This window comes from Mustela erminea, chromosome 12 (assembly GCF_009829155.1).
Source record: "Mustela erminea isolate mMusErm1 chromosome 12, mMusErm1.Pri, whole genome shotgun sequence".
Lineage (NCBI taxonomy): Eukaryota > Metazoa > Chordata > Mammalia > Carnivora > Mustelidae > Mustela > Mustela erminea.
In genome coordinates this window covers 30,649,494-30,664,923 of record NC_045625.1, presented here as the reverse complement: position 1 = coordinate 30,664,923, position 15,430 = coordinate 30,649,494, and the positions used below count along the sequence as shown (strand labels likewise).

At 40.6% G+C, this 15,430-nt stretch overlaps 1 protein-coding gene across 7 annotated transcripts in view; it reads right to left on the bottom strand.

The window, feature by feature from the left end:
* The window catches only part of TEX10 (testis expressed 10), a 67,620-nt gene extending 53,033 nt beyond the window's left edge, over nucleotides 1-14,587 (bottom strand). For 2 of the 7 annotated variants that reach the window (XM_032307311.1, XM_032307313.1), the window contains exons 1-4: nucleotides 14,384-14,583; nucleotides 9,640-9,828; nucleotides 6,734-7,446; nucleotides 6,074-6,317 (exon numbers count right to left, since the gene is read on the bottom strand). In XM_032307311.1, the coding sequence (XP_032163202.1) occupies nucleotides 6,074-6,317; nucleotides 6,734-7,446; nucleotides 9,640-9,819 (1,137 nt within the window). In that variant the 5' untranslated portion in view covers nucleotides 9,820-9,828; nucleotides 14,384-14,583. Of the gene's footprint in view, nucleotides 1-6,073; nucleotides 6,318-6,733; nucleotides 7,447-9,639; nucleotides 9,829-13,931; nucleotides 14,343-14,383 lie in introns of those variants that run through there. The other 5 variants (XM_032307315.1, XM_032307314.1, XM_032307312.1 and 2 more) reach the window with 5 other exon arrangements.
* Nucleotides 14,588-15,430: the final 843 nt, after the last annotated feature.

Below are 15,430 nucleotides of genomic sequence, written 5' to 3'. Positions count from 1 at the left end.
GCATCCAATCCTCACCCATAGATATTTTTGGTGCTTATTAATTATCTTTACTTGCATTTTATCTACTGTTTAAGAGAAGAAAAAAGGAGAGAGTATGATGTAAGAAAATTCTTAATTTGAACCTCTAGTGCAGGATTTGTAAAATATGTCAGAAAGTCTTCTACCTAGTGTTCTATTTATAGAAGAACTCTATTTCATAGCAATTCTATTATTTTCAATTAAAGATATTTAACATTGTCATAAAGCAATGAACTTCTCTAAAATTCTTACAGTATTCATGAATCTTTCTCTCCTACTTAAAATACTAATTCCAGATCACCACACTCTTATTTCCTCCTATCCAGAGAACCAACCATGCCATTTTGCCAGGGACTGAATGGTTTCTTGGGATGTGGGACTTGAGGTGTTTAAAATAGCTGGTCACGCAACAGCTCCTTATTATCCTTTTCTGGATTCTTCTCTTTGTGCTAATCTTTAATTGTATACTCAACATGTCCTTCTGCACTTCTAAAAAGCAACTTAAATTTAACATGAATTGGGATGCCTGGGTGGTGCAGTCAGTTAAGCGCCCAACTCTTGGTTTTGGCTCAGGTCATGATCTCATGAGTCATGGGACTGAGCCTCACATGGGGTTCTGCACTCAGCAGGGAGTCTACTTGGGTTTCTCTCTCCCTCTCCTCCTCACCCCCACCCCCCATGCACTCTCTCTCTAAAATAAATAAAGCTTAAAAAAAAATTAACATGAACAAACTGAACTCTCCCCACCAGCAGTCACACTGTTATTTGGACCTAAGACGGGCATTATCCTTCTCTTTCCTTCACTATGTATCAGCAGTCTCACTGGTTTATCAGAATCCAGCTGCTTCTCATAGTTCCAATCACTAGTTACCATTTTACCCCAAACAACCACTCTTACCTAGATAACAACAACAGCCTCCCTACAATAGTTCTCCTTACTTTTCCTCTTATCTTCCTCAAAAGTCAATTCTCTACACAGCAGCCAGGGTGATCTTTTAAAACATAAATCATGCTTCAAAATACAGGAGAGGGAAAGGGAATAAGTGTATATGTAGGGCAGGACTGGTCATCCACTGGATGGATGGTGTGAGGTTGGGGTCCACTTCTGCTACAGGTGGATGCTGACCACAGGAAGTTCGCTGGTGTTCTATTTACAAATTCAACATATTAAAGTTAAAGACACATTCAGATCATGCCAGTTCCCTGCTGAAACATTCCATTGTCGGGGCGCCTGGGTGGCTCAGTGGTTTGGGCTGCTGCCTTCGGCTCGGGTCATGATCTCAGGGTCCTGGGATCGAGCCCCGCATCGGGCTCCCTGCTCCGCAGGAAGCCTGCTTCCCTCTCTCTCTCTCTCTCTCTCTGCCTGCCTCTCTGCCTACTTGTGATCTCTGTCTGTCAAATAAATAAATAAAATCTTTAAAAAAAAAAAGAAAAGAAACATTCCATTGTCTTTTCGTCACACTCAGGTTAAAATCCAAACTTGTTACCATGGACCATACGGTCCCACGATCTGGCCTCTGTCACTTTCTCTGACTCATCATCTTCTACCTTCCTCCTGGTGCCTCACTAGCACAGGCTTTCCTGCCTTTCCTCAAATATGTCAAATCTGTTCTCACTTTAGGGGCTTTACACTTGCTATTTCCTATGCCTGGAAGGTTCTTCCCACAGGTCTTTACAATACTTGGTCCTGTAACTTCACTGAGTGCCATTCAAAGTTGTGAAAATGGGTGCCTGGGTGGCTCAGATGCTTAAGTGTCTGCCTTCGGCTCAGGTCATGATCTCCAGCTCCTGGGATCGAGCCCCATGTTGGGCTCCCAGCTCAGACGGGAGTCTGCTTCTCCCTCTCCCTCTGCTTCTGCTGTCTCACTCAAGTGAACAAATAAAATCTTAAAAAAAACAAAAAGGAAAAAGTCATGAAAATATTTCTGACCACCTACTTAAAATAGCTCCCACTTGGGATGCCTGGGTGGCTCGGTCAGTTAAGCATCTGCCTGTGGCTCAGGTCATGATCCCAGGGTTCTGGGATCGAGCTCCACACTGGGCTCCTTGCTCAGTGGGAGTCTGCTTCTCCCTCTCCTCTCCACTTGTGCTCTCTCTGTCACTATCTGTCTCTCTCTCTCAAATAAATAAAATCTTAAAAAATAAAATAAAATAGCTCCCCCTCATTCTGTTCCAGGACCTGTTCTCTCTTTACCCTGCTTTACTTTTATCTTTCTTCTTAGCACTGACATTATATATTTGTTTACATCCATCAACCCCACCAGAAGGTTAAGAACTGTGAGGGCAAGCAATGCTGCAATGATGGAATTCTTTCATCTGTGCTGTCTAATACAGCAGCCACTAGCCACATGTACCCACATGAGCACTTGAAATGTGGCTAGTACAACTGAGGAACTGAATTTTAGTTAACTTAAATAGCCACATTTATAGATGCTTCACAAATCCTTGACGTATGACTGCATCTGACCATTCTTCACAAATTCCAATCTTCATGGGGTAAAGACCTCAGCAATGAGACACATAAATTAAAAGCAGCATTAAAATATAAAGCTAAGATACAACACCATTCTTATAGCAATTATAATACTGACCCTTAAGCTAGTAATACAAGACCCCAAAATCCAAGGTATAATTAAAAAGTTAATGTTAAATATTTTTTTGTCTCGGATTTTATTTATTTGACAAAGAGAGATACAGTGAGAGTGGCAACACAAGCAGGGGGAGTGGGAGAGGGAGAAGCAGGCTCCCCGCCAAGCAGGGAGCCCAATGCCGGGCTCAATCCCGGGACCCTGGGATCACTACCCAAGCTGAAGGAAGACACTGAACAACTGAGCCATCCAAGCACCCCCTGTATGTCATCTTTAAAACTAAGGATACATGCATATATCATAAATAATCAACCTCAGTAAGAACATGTACTCAACCACTGCAAATAAGATTTTTTTTTTTAAAGATTTTATTTATTTATTTGACAGACAGAGATTACAAGTAAGCAGAGAGGCAGGCAGAGAGAGAGGAGGAAGCAGGCTCCCTGCTGAGCAGAGAGCCCAATGTGGGGCTCGATCCCAGGACGCTGGGATCATGACCTGAGCCGAAGGCAGAGGCTTTAACCCACTGAGCCACCCAGGCGCCCCTGCAAATAAGATTTAATGTACCTTCAGATTTCTTTTTCAAGCAAAGATCAGAGATTTCAGATTTCTAAAAAGGTTTTTAAAAAAACACTTAGGTAAAAATGAAGTTTCTCAACTGTGCAGCAAATAAATACATCTAGCAAAACCTAAAAGCAAACAGTTATCTAAGACTGCGCCTAATTTAGATGCTAATTTATCAAGAGAAGACCTATACATTTTCTGAGAGAAGGGCTACAATCCAGGTTGTGGGATATAATTTGTATTTAAGTCCAAGGAATGCCATTTCATCCCTCCTTTAAAGTCTGAGTGTTACAGGTCATGCAATGTCTTAACTACTAAGCTAAATTAAAGGTCAATGAAAGGGGAACAGTGAGAATGGTAACAAAAAATAAATGACTGCATTTTAATGTCACTGTACAACTCACATACATATTTATACTTTGTCTCTAAAATAAGGGAGCTTACCTTATCCAGTTATTACAGTTAAACATAACCCATTTGCCAAGGTAAATCAGAGAATTCTACCAGTGTATGCTTTTAAATACTATTTCTATTTGAATTAAACTTCCTTCGGTTCATTTGAATTTTAAACAGAAACCCAATTTAGTATTCTATGTTGCCTTCCACAGTCTATGCAAAAGTCTTCTGAACTCAGTGTCCTGCATTAATGAACTGCTAATAAATACAACTGTATTAGAACAGCACAGAATAGTTCTAAAGCATACAACTTTAAATATCCATAAAATTAAGGCAGTGGTTAGGCCCCTTGACAATGTTATCTGAATGACAGTGGATGATATAAAACTAGTATAATTAATGAATTTGCACTTGGTCTATATTCTATTTAGTTACAAATACTATTACTAAAGAAATAACAATAATTACTCGGTGTCCATATGTCACCAAACACCAAGATGCCTAGAATCTTTATTTCTTTTTTTTTTTTTTTTTTTTTTTTAAAGATTTTTATTTATTTATTTGACACAGAGAGATTACAAGTAGGCAGAGAGGCAGGCAGAGAGAGAGAGGAGGAAGCAGGCTCCCTGCTGAGCAGAGAGCCCGATGCGGGACTCGATCCCAGGACCCTGAGATCATGACCTGAGCCGAAGGCAGCGGCTTAACCCACTGAGCCACCCAGGCGCCCTAGAATCTTTATTTCTTAGCCTTGTAAAATTTAAGGAAAGACTAGTACTTAAAATTTATGTTGATATCATTACTTTTACTTTTTATCCCAGGTTCAGATAAATCCATTCAAGACTGCAAATAACATACTTTTCTAAAAAGCTATGTAATTATTACCGTCAGTAGCTTACATCACAGATTGCCATGAAAGACAGTAAGCTTTGCTTTCATAAAATCGTACATCCTAACCCCAACCCTGATCAATTTCTTGCCAATGTATGCAATGAATTATGAGACAGGCTCAAAATCTTAGTCAATAAAATGCCATGCTATTTGAAAAAGCAATTCATGTAACAATTCTACAAATGATGGGTAATGGGATAATAGTGCTAGAGTAAGCTCTTAAAATACATCCTTTAATATGACTCCATAATGCATTTCAAGATTATCAAGTATTACTTTTAATTTAACCCCATTTTATGTGGCCTACTAGCTTTAAATTAAAAGAATTAAACAAAACCAAAAAACTGCATAGTCCGTTTTGTACATATGTAAACAACTTCAAAGATTCACACCTGCCTAGTCAAAAGTCCTTGCAGGAATTCTAAAAATCAGATGCTTCAAGTTTTAAAGTACTCTTCCTGCAACTGCCCTTTTTGATAGCATCCTATCATATTAATTTAACACCAATTAACAAAGCTTGTTCTTCCCTAATTGCCCCATGGACTATATATAGTGTATTCTCTATGCTACAGCACCCTAAGAAAGCTGCCACCATTCAATTCTCCCCCCAAAAAGTAGATAAAATAAAATTTAATCATCGCAAAGCATGTCTTTACTATCAGCTTTTCTAGTAAAAAACTGATATAGACTTAGAATCTTGGGTTAATTTCACTAACACCATACCCACAACTATAGCTTACCTATACACAGTAAAGATAACTTTTACAAATGTTTTCTGATCTTATATCCCTTACCAAGAGAAGCAAAAAGAGCATGAACTAATCAAGTCTGTATGTAGCTTCTTCTCTAAATCATAGTAGTTTAAAAAGAACTCAGAAAAATTAAAAAATGAACTCAGGGTTGGTTATGAGATCTTCACTGTGGTCCATTTCTGCTAAAATTGGCACCACGGCACACACTGGAACAAGGTACTTAATAAGCAACATTTTAATCCCATAAAAGGCCTCCAGAAAGTAGAATGTTCCTACATAATCAATGTGCCATAACCAATGCATTTATTGTAATACCACTGTGAATTATACCTAATAAAAGCAACTGAAATCAAGCTCACAAAAAAAAAAAAAAAGAAGGAAGGAAGGAAGAAATCAAGTTCATTAAGTTATGCACTTCACATGGCACTTAGGTGGGTCAGTTGGTTAGGCATCCAACCCTTGATTTCAGCTCAGGTCATTAACTCAGGGTTGTGGGACTGTTGAGCCCCAGATCAGGCTCCATGCTCGACATTAATCTGCTTGAGATTCCCTCTCTCTCTCTCTCTCCCCACTACACTCTGGCCCTCCCCCAATTCAGGTGCTCTCCAAATAAATAAATAAATAAGTGAATAAATAAAACCTTCCCCCCCAAAAAAAGAAGTTATGCATTTCACTTAAATTAAAAATATTCAGAGAATCTCAAAAACTATTTTAACTTGCAGTTTAGGGCAAAAGCAAGAAGTAAATTTATAGTCACATCATGATGTTTTAGAAAATGCATAACCAAATAGTAATATATGGATTTCTAATCTGCCCATGTATGACAAAAGACATTATTACTAAGAAAATACCCCATTAAATTCTCACCAATTTATGAGTTTCATCATGTTGTTTAGAGAGTTTCCACAGAAGGGAAATAATATTAAGAACTTGCTGCATAACCTGCAGAGGTTCTCGTTCTATACCATTTCCAACAGAAGCAGCTAGTTGCGGAGGCACAGCTTCAATCCAGCATTCAATTAGCAATGGAATTATTATCTCAATAAATCCTTTCAAGTTTTCAGTAGATGAGAGGCCTTCATCCACACTGCCTAGTCCTCCAACCAGGTACCTAATTAAGGAAGGGCAAGAATGAAAAAAAAATTAATGATTAAAAACGATTTTCCCTTATTTAATTTAAATATTAAGTGTAAAGTACTAGTAAAACTGAAGTTCCCTGAATTGATAATTACATTTATCAAAACTAGTAAGAAAATAAAATTCTAAAATGACAAAGCCGAGAAACTATCAAGTTTTACTTCTCATTAGGCTTTGCTAAAAATGAATAAATTACTTTCAAATGACTCCTCCCATCAGTAAATAAAATCAAACCATGAGTAACTATATGACTTTTATATGAACTTTATAACTTTTATATGAAAACTATAAAAGACAACTGCACGTCTTCCCACCATTAGCCATCAATGGTCAGTAGTTAAAATTCAACATAGGAAAACTGAGTGTGGACATAACTGAAATCCTTCTTACCGTAGCCTGAACTGTGAACTGACATTTGGCTGTGAACCCCCATTTTCATAAACCTGGATGTGCTGCTGGTCGTTGGCATGTTCCTTCCAGTTGATAAAAATGGAGTTGCTAGTGGCATGGGGATTTTCTTTTTGTTCCTGAAGTCCTTCACTTTCTCTCAACCTACTGGATCCATCTGCCAAGGCCTGAAGGAATTTACTGAGTCTCACTAAGACTTTCAGCCTCCACTGCTGAGAAGTGAGTCTCCGATTAGGATTTACAGAAAGTATCCAGGACTGGGATCTGTCTCTATTTATCAGTCCTTTGGACAGCTGCTGATGAGAAATAAGTTCTACAAAATTCTTAAGCAATATACTGCTACGGCCAGTAATTAAGGCTGGGTACTGTTCCAGCAGAATGTCCAAAACTTTCAAAGAGTCCTCCTGAATTCCTTCAGTAATGTGAGTCATGGCACTAGAGAGATGGGCACTTACCAAAGGAAAAAATGGAGAAATTTGTTCAGCTCGTATTTTGGGGGCCAGGAATTGAAGAAGTTGAACTGCTGCTAATCGTACATTAGCATCTTTATCTGTAAACACAGCAGTCACTTCACTTAATATGTTTGAAAGGTGTGCATCAATTATAAATGGGTACTGAGACAAAAGGTCTTTAAGTCCAAGAAGAGCACTTTGTTTAACCCCAGCATTGTAGTGATGCATCTGTGACAGCAAATCCTAAAAGTAAAAACAGAACATTTAGGTATACATGAATACTGTAACATTTTCAAATAAACATGCTAATCAAAACTACAAACCATAAACTAACACTCCTTAGGGAAGCTGCTTCATTAAGTTATTTTCTAAACGTTACCTAGACTCTACTAAGAAGAGAAACACTGTTTTATCTTTAAAATAGATTTAGTTTAGAGGCCCTTGGGTGGCTCAGTCCGTTAAGCTGCTTAAGCATCTGCCTTAGGCTCAGGTCCTGATCTCAGACTCCCGGGACAGAGTCCAGCACTGGGCTTGCAGGGAGCCTGCTTCTACCTCTCCCTTTTCCACTCCCCCTGCTACTTCCCTGCTTATGCACATAAGCCCTAAAAGATAAATAAAATCTTAAAAATAAATAAATAAATAGATTTAGCTTTAAAAAAACATTAAATATTTTTCAGTTAGAATTTTCTCTTCTTGAAATTGACCTGTATGAAGGCTTAGGCATGCTATCATCTGAAGTGACAGCAATCATAATTAAAATTTTTTTTTAAAAAGTGACAGCAATCACCACAATTTAAAGAACTACTATATATATATCAAACATACGGTAGGTGCATTTATATAATTTAACAGGCCTGTTTTGCCTATCTTAAATGGTTTTTCAGGGGTGTGTGTGCCCAACCTTAGTATGACATTTGACAATTTTATTTGTGGAATAATTTATATAATTTGTGAAAAAACATAACTTCAAATATCTTTTCAATATTATTTAATTTTCAGAGCTTAAAAGCAAACTAGAAAATGTTTATCCTCACAAGAACTTGTTCATAAATGTTTCTAACAGAAATACATGTAAGAGTCAAAAAATGGCAACAAACTGGGTGGGGGATGGGCTACATGAGGAATGGGTAGGGCACTTGTGATAAACACTGGGTGCTGTATGTAAGTGCTGAATCACTGAATTCTACTCCAGAAATCAGTACTGCACTACATGTTAACTAACAAATTTAAATTTTTTTTTAAAAAGTGGAAATGATCAAATGACCATCAACTGACATCTGATAATATGTGACATACCCACGCACTAAACTACTCCTCAAAAATACAAAGAATGAAGTACTGTTCTGACAGATATGGTGTAACATGAATGAACCTCAAAAAACATGCTAAATAAAAGACTAGTAACAAGAGAGCACATATTATTCCATTTATATTAAGTGACCAGAATCAGCAAATCTATACAGATAGCAGGTAGCTTAGCGGCTGCCTAGAGTAAGAGGAAAAGAATGGGGAGTGACTTTTTTTTTTTGAAATTCATGTGACAGAGAGAGATCACAAGTAGGCAGAAAGGCAGGCAGAGAGAGAGAAGGTGGGGAGGCAGGTTCCCTGCTACACAGAGAGCCCAATGCGGGACTCAATCCCAGGACCCTGAGATCATGACCTGAACTGAAGGCAGAGGCTTAACTCACTGAGCCACCCAGGCGCCCTGGGGAGTGACTTCTAATAGATACAGGGTTTCTTTATGGAATGATTAATATGTTCTAAAATTAGATTACAGTGATAACAGCATAACTCCATAAATATATTAAAAACTACAAAATAGTACATTTTATTTTAGGTAAGCTCCACGCTACACACTGAGCCCACTACAAGGCTTGAACTCATGACCCTGAGACCAAGACCTGAGCTGAAATCAAGAGTCAGACACTTAACCAATTAAGCCACCCAGGCACCCCTGGAATGGTATACTCTAAATGGGTCAATTTTATTATGCCTAAGTTACATTTCAATAAAGCTGTCAAAATTTTAAGCAAAAGTACTGCTCAAACTTTAACTTCACATATTTACAATGAACCTATAAGTTATGTGCTATGAGTTCAAAATGAGTAAGACAAGATGTTCATGAACTATAAAAACAGCTGGAAAACTGTGTCATCAAAAACCTGATACATCAGAAAGTTAAACATAAGAATTATTTCCAGAGCATATATTAAATTATCAAGTAGTTATACAATGAAGAAATCACTGTGAGTTTAGTTGAGCAAGTCTTTCTAGAGGAGGTGGGAAAGCTTCAGTGGCAACTCAGATTTGGTTAACAAAAAAATTCCAACCATCAGCCATCTATAAACCCTCAAAATTAAAACAACTTTTCACAAAAATCATTCGAGATGACTTCAAAGAAAGTATGATTTTATCAAAATAATATTTATGATTTACCTTTATGTTAAGCTTTCTATTGTTTGTTGGAAGAGCTCCATCTTCTTTGAGTTGCTCAGGCAGATGTATAGTCTTAGTTTTAAAGTTTGTAACAGTAGCATTTTCTAACTTGGGTTTCTTTTTACCAACTTTTAGTTTAACTTTTTGAAAATCATCTTGGCGTTTTCTTTTTTTGGTCATTCTTCAGTGCTATAGTGAAAAGAATTTTAAAACAATGGGTTAAAAAAAAGAAACTTAGAAGAATAAATAAAGTGTTTTCCAACATTTACATTAATTCTAAAATTTATTTCAAAGACAATCAAGAATCAGAGCCAATAAGAACTATGCCAAAGGATCAAAGTATGAAATGGAAAATACCTTTACCAAGAGGTATACCTTAGCCAAGAGACACTGTAAAGAGGAGTCATCAACAGTAAGGCAACAAACCTCCCATAGGTTTGTCAAGGGTTTCTAGCCAAGGAATGTTCCTCAAGCAATTGTGCTAAATACAAATCTTTGGAAATAAGGTCCTACCTAGGGTTTGGAGGGAGTGAGGGGGGAGAGAACACATTTGCTCCTGGCCCCTCAAAGTCCCTGAGGAACCTCTACTAACAAAACTAAGTTTTTAAATGCAGCCTGTAATAGAAATCATTTCATGAACCTATGCTGATGTTTGAAAAAAGTTTAACATTCAGAAATATGTAGCAAGGAAAGTTAATGAGCATTTCATGAGTAAGGGAAACAGAGTATAGATCAGGAGTAGAGAATAAGCCTAGTATAGGCAAAAATGAGAGAGCAGTATTTTGAACAACAGGGTAGGTTCAGATTAGATATCCAAAAGCAGGATAAAAAGCAGTATAAAAGGAAATCTACTGTAACAGAGGTGTACGGAACAAAGACTAGCTAGGCCATTGTTGTAATAAATAACTTGGGCATAAACATGTCATCTTGCACTTCCCCCTCTATACCACATTCTTTCAATTTACATCCAAATCTTACAATTTACACAAAAAAGCTTTGATCTGTGCCTCCTATCCATTCCCAGGCCACTTCTTAAATTCTTTATTTCTACCCTAGGCTGTTTATTCGTTTTCCCCATCAGTATGCTTCCTTTGTTTTTAGTGTCTATTCCCTAGCCCATCTGCTGGAGTCACAAGAGAGATCTTCCTAAACACAAACCTGACCAAGGCTCAGGACTTTGCAGCTATTCTTTTACTTCCTTACATAAGAACATAGCATGTCCTTCCTAACTTCCTCTCCACCTTTATCTTCCCTAACATCTATCTAAAAACTAGCCTCCTATACCTAGAACCAGCCTCAACTCTAACTGAAACCTCTTCCAACATGCTGCAAAAATAATGAATTCTGTACACCCACTGTAATAGGTAAATTACCTCTGAAATAAGTAAAACTTCTTCTGGTGTACCATAATCATCCTATGTCCAGGTATTTTTTTTTTTAAAGTCACAGTACTCTAAGTCAGAGTCCAAAAAATTCGAGTTGAATGAAGCTTTACATTTTTTTTTTAAGATTTTATTTATTTATTTGACAGAGAGAGATCACAAGTAGGCAGAGAGGCAGGCAGAGAGAGAGAGGAAAGCAGGCTCCCTGCTGAGCAGAGTCCTATGCGGGACTCAATCCCAGGACCCTGAGATCATGACCTGAGCTGAAGGCAGCAGCTTAACCCACTGAGCCACCCAGGGGCCCTTTTTTTAAGATTTTATTCATTTACTGGACAGAGAGAGATCACAAGTAGGCAGAGAGCCCGGCAGAGAGGAGGAAGCAGGCTCCCTGGTGAGCAGAGAGCCCGATGCGGGGCTCGATCCCAGGACCCTGGGATCATGACCTGAGCCAAAGGCAGAGGCTTTAACCCACTGAGCCACCCAGGCACCCTGAAGCTTTACATTTATTGTAAAATAAAATAGCTTGTGCAAGACCAAGCAGCCCAAGTTCCAGGAATCCAGAAGCCAATGACCTATAACATTATATCCAAATTCACATGATTTCAAGGTTTTAATACATTAGAGCCCCTTGAGGTAAGCAGGATTTGGCTACATAGGTTAAAAGCAGATTCTAGCGCCAGACTGATTCAGTTCTTATCCAGACTGCCACTTTCTAGCCGTAGTTAAAAGTGTGCCACAATTTTTATCCACAAAATAAGAATAATAATACCTACATCATATAGTTATTATGAGGTAAGATTACTAAGAAACAAATGAGTTCCTATTTGTAAAACTGCACCTGGCACTGTCAAATATATATAAGAAGAAACATGTATATTTTCTTTTTCTTTCTTTCTTTCTTTTTTTATTTATTTATTTGAGAGAGAGACAGTGAGAAAGAGCATGAGTGAGGAGAAAGTCAGAGGGAGAAGCAGACTACCCATGGAGCAGGGCGCCTGATGCGGGACTCGATCTCGGGATTACGGGATCATGACCTGAGCCGAAGGCAGTCGTCCAACCAACTGAGCCACCCAGGCGTCCCAAACATGTATATTTTCTTCAAGTCTCTGCACCAGTACATATTAAGCACAGTATTAAATGCATTATGTACATTAGCATTCAATTTTCACAAAATCATGTGAGCAAGGTGGTACTAAATCCATCTTAAAGATGTGGCTCAGAAAGATCTGTCAGACCTGTATTAGGGAATTGAGGAGGGACTAAGGGCTCTGAAAAATCAGCTTTATGTTATACAAACTGGAATTAAGGTGAGGATTGCAAACCGAAGTGGCAAAATGGTTTCTCATTTCATTTATACCAATTCCAAGTATTCATCCCACCCACACCTCTATTCTAGTTTTTTTTGTTTGTTTGTTTGTTTGTTTTTTTAAAGATTTTTATTTATTTATTTGACAGAGAGAAATTACAAGTACACTGAGAGGCAGGCAGAGAGAGAGAAGGAAGCAGGCTCCCTGCTGAGCAGAGAGCCCGATGCGGGACTCGATCCCAGGACCCTGAGATCATGACCTGAGCCGAAGGCAGCGGCTTAACCCACTGAGCCACCCAGGCGCCCGTCTATTCTAGTTTTTTTAAAAAATGGTTAAGCAAAGCATAAAAAGAGTATTCACCCTGCCTCTTTTAATTAAAAAAAAAAAAAGTTTTCATTGATTAAGCAAACATTTTGTGAGCTTTCCCTACAATTTTATTACTAGCTAGTACCAAAGATGAAAATAAATGGTACAAGACAGAAAAATCAAATGAATTAACCCCAATTCACCAATCCTCCGTGCTATCTTTAGCCACTAACTACCTCACCTGTGGCCAACATACTCACCTGTGGTCAACATACAGCCTGTCAAGCTTATGTCATATTATCTATCACTTTGTATCAGTCACACTAATTTTGCTGTTACGAAAACTAAGAGGGCTGATCGCCATTCCTTGGCTTTTAAAGCTGGTATTATTATTTTTGAGTGCACAGAGACCATTTTTATACTAGGAATTTTTAAAGTTCTATTACCTATTTGTTATTGTCACTTTAAAATAAAGATTTTCAGAGACGCCTGGCTGGCTCAGTAGGTAGAGCATGCAACTCTGGATCTCAGACTAATGAACCTGAGCCCCACCTTAAGTGTGGAGAAGACTTAGAAATAAAAGCTTTTAAAATAACTAAATAAAATTTTGGGGCGCCTGGGTGGCTCAGTGGGTTAAGACACTGCCTTCGGCTCAGGTCATGATCTCAGGGTCCTGGGATCGAGGCCCGCATCGGGCTCTCTGCTCAGCGGGGAGCCTGCTTCCCTCTCTCTCTCTCTGCCTGCCTGTCTACTTGTGATCTCTCTCTCTCTGTCAAATAAATAAATAAAATCTTTTAAAAAAAATAAAATAAAATAAAAAATAAATAAATAAATAAAATAACTAAATAAAATTTTAAAAAATACAGATTTTCATAGTACGGCACAACAAACATTTTGACTAAGCCACCAGTCTCAGGGGATAAACTTGGACATCGCTGGACCTCCTACGCGGGTAAGCCCCTGAAGTTCTAAAACTGAATTTCATATATTGCAATTACAGGTCTCCTAATTGCAACACAAAGGAGATTCCAGAGTATCAGAATTTCGACCGAGTCAAATTCCAGCTAATCTGTCTGCCACCCCATTACCCTAATTTCCAATTTCTTTCAAAAAAAAATTAATAATGCATACTGCAATTTTCTTTAATAATCTCCCCGCCAACCCCTTACTCTCACGAGTTCCTCCCAACTCTACTGAGGGGGTCAATCGGAGAAACCAGACTTCTCAGAAAGTAGATGCCCCAAAGTGTGCCCAATCAGAGAACTTCCGATGACGCTCTGCTCCCCCACACACACACCTGGACGGCGACAGGGCCGTGCAGCAGACGCCCGCTCATCCCCACCACCCGTCTTGGTCCAGCAGCCCACACGTGAAGAGCCCCGTGGACGGGAAGAACGATCGTTCCTTCTACTCCTGCGGCCCGCGGTCAGGAACACAGTCGAGGCAGCGGGGCCCAAATCAAGGCACACCGGCCTAAAAGTCTCCGACACGCGAAACCGCGCGAACCCGCCCAGTCACTTGCGCTTCAAAAGCCCGCGGGGTGACCCACCCCCGCAATGCCCAGCTCCGCACCCAGACCCCGCTCCGCACGCAGACCCCGCTCTGCAGAAGCGCCTCCGGACGGCCCCCGGGGCGCGCAGACCAGCCACAGCCGGCCTGGCCCGCCTGGGCCGCGAACCGGGGGGCAGCGGCTCCGCGCGCCGTCCCGCGCCCTGGGAGGGCCCGGCCCGACGGGCGGCGGCCGCTCACCTGAGGACCCGGCCGGGACCGGGGCGCGGAGGCACAGGAAAAGAGCGTCCGAGCAGAAGCCCAAGGGGTGACGGCGTGCGCCACCGGCCTCAGCCTCTCGTCCCCGAGCGTGTTTTCAAACCACCTCGTCCTCACGCGGCCGCGTCTCCTTCCGCCGCCCGGAAATCAGGGCCCCTCCCCCGCCGCGCCGCGATCACGTGACCGCGGCCCGCAGCCGCGCGCAGCCGGGGAGGCGGGAGTGGGAGAGGTAGGCCCCGCCCTCGGGAGGAGGGGACCAGCCGGAAGCCCCCGGCGCTCCGGGAAGCCGAGGGAGCAGAGCGCAGGATCCGAGGACAAAGCTAGGCTCTAAGTCCGGCCCCGAACTTCCTGGGCGTGCGTGGTGGGAAGGGGTGTCGCCCTGGTTACGGCTGCTGGAGAGCGTACCTATTCTCCGCTCGTTAGACCGCAGTTCCGCAGATCCGGAGCCACCTTCAAGAGAACAGAAGTTGAACTGAATTGGGAAAGGGAAAAGTTTCAGACTGCTAGAACCATAGAATCCCTGAGAACTTTAACCTGGATGGAGCAGTTAAGAATTACTCCACAGAGGGCAAAATGCACGCCGTAGCTAAAGCCTGAAAGTCTTAGCGGAGATTTTCCCTGATAGTTCAGTATCTGAGCACTGAGATTGCTGCTACTGAAATTAAGTGGGCCCAGGGAAGTGAAGAGAGAAAATGAATGCCTAGAAAGGGGATGAGAAAGCAAGGAAAGTGGTTCTTTGAAAGATACCCTTACCTAAGACTGGCGGGAGGGGTGAAGGAAAGTCCTGGCTGTGGATTTGAGACCTTGATTCAAATGTGTCTCTACAGCTTATCAGATGTAAAACAGTAAAGCTGACAACCATATGAGCCTCAGTTTTACGAGCGGAGACACAAGCCCTGGGACTAAGAAGATTCCTACTCTATGACCAGAGATAAAGCGGACCCAGATACCCACCTCTCTTCCCTGGCAACGCAGCCGTACTACCACAATCTGCCTTGAATCCACCGTAAACATACTTTGGAGAGTCAT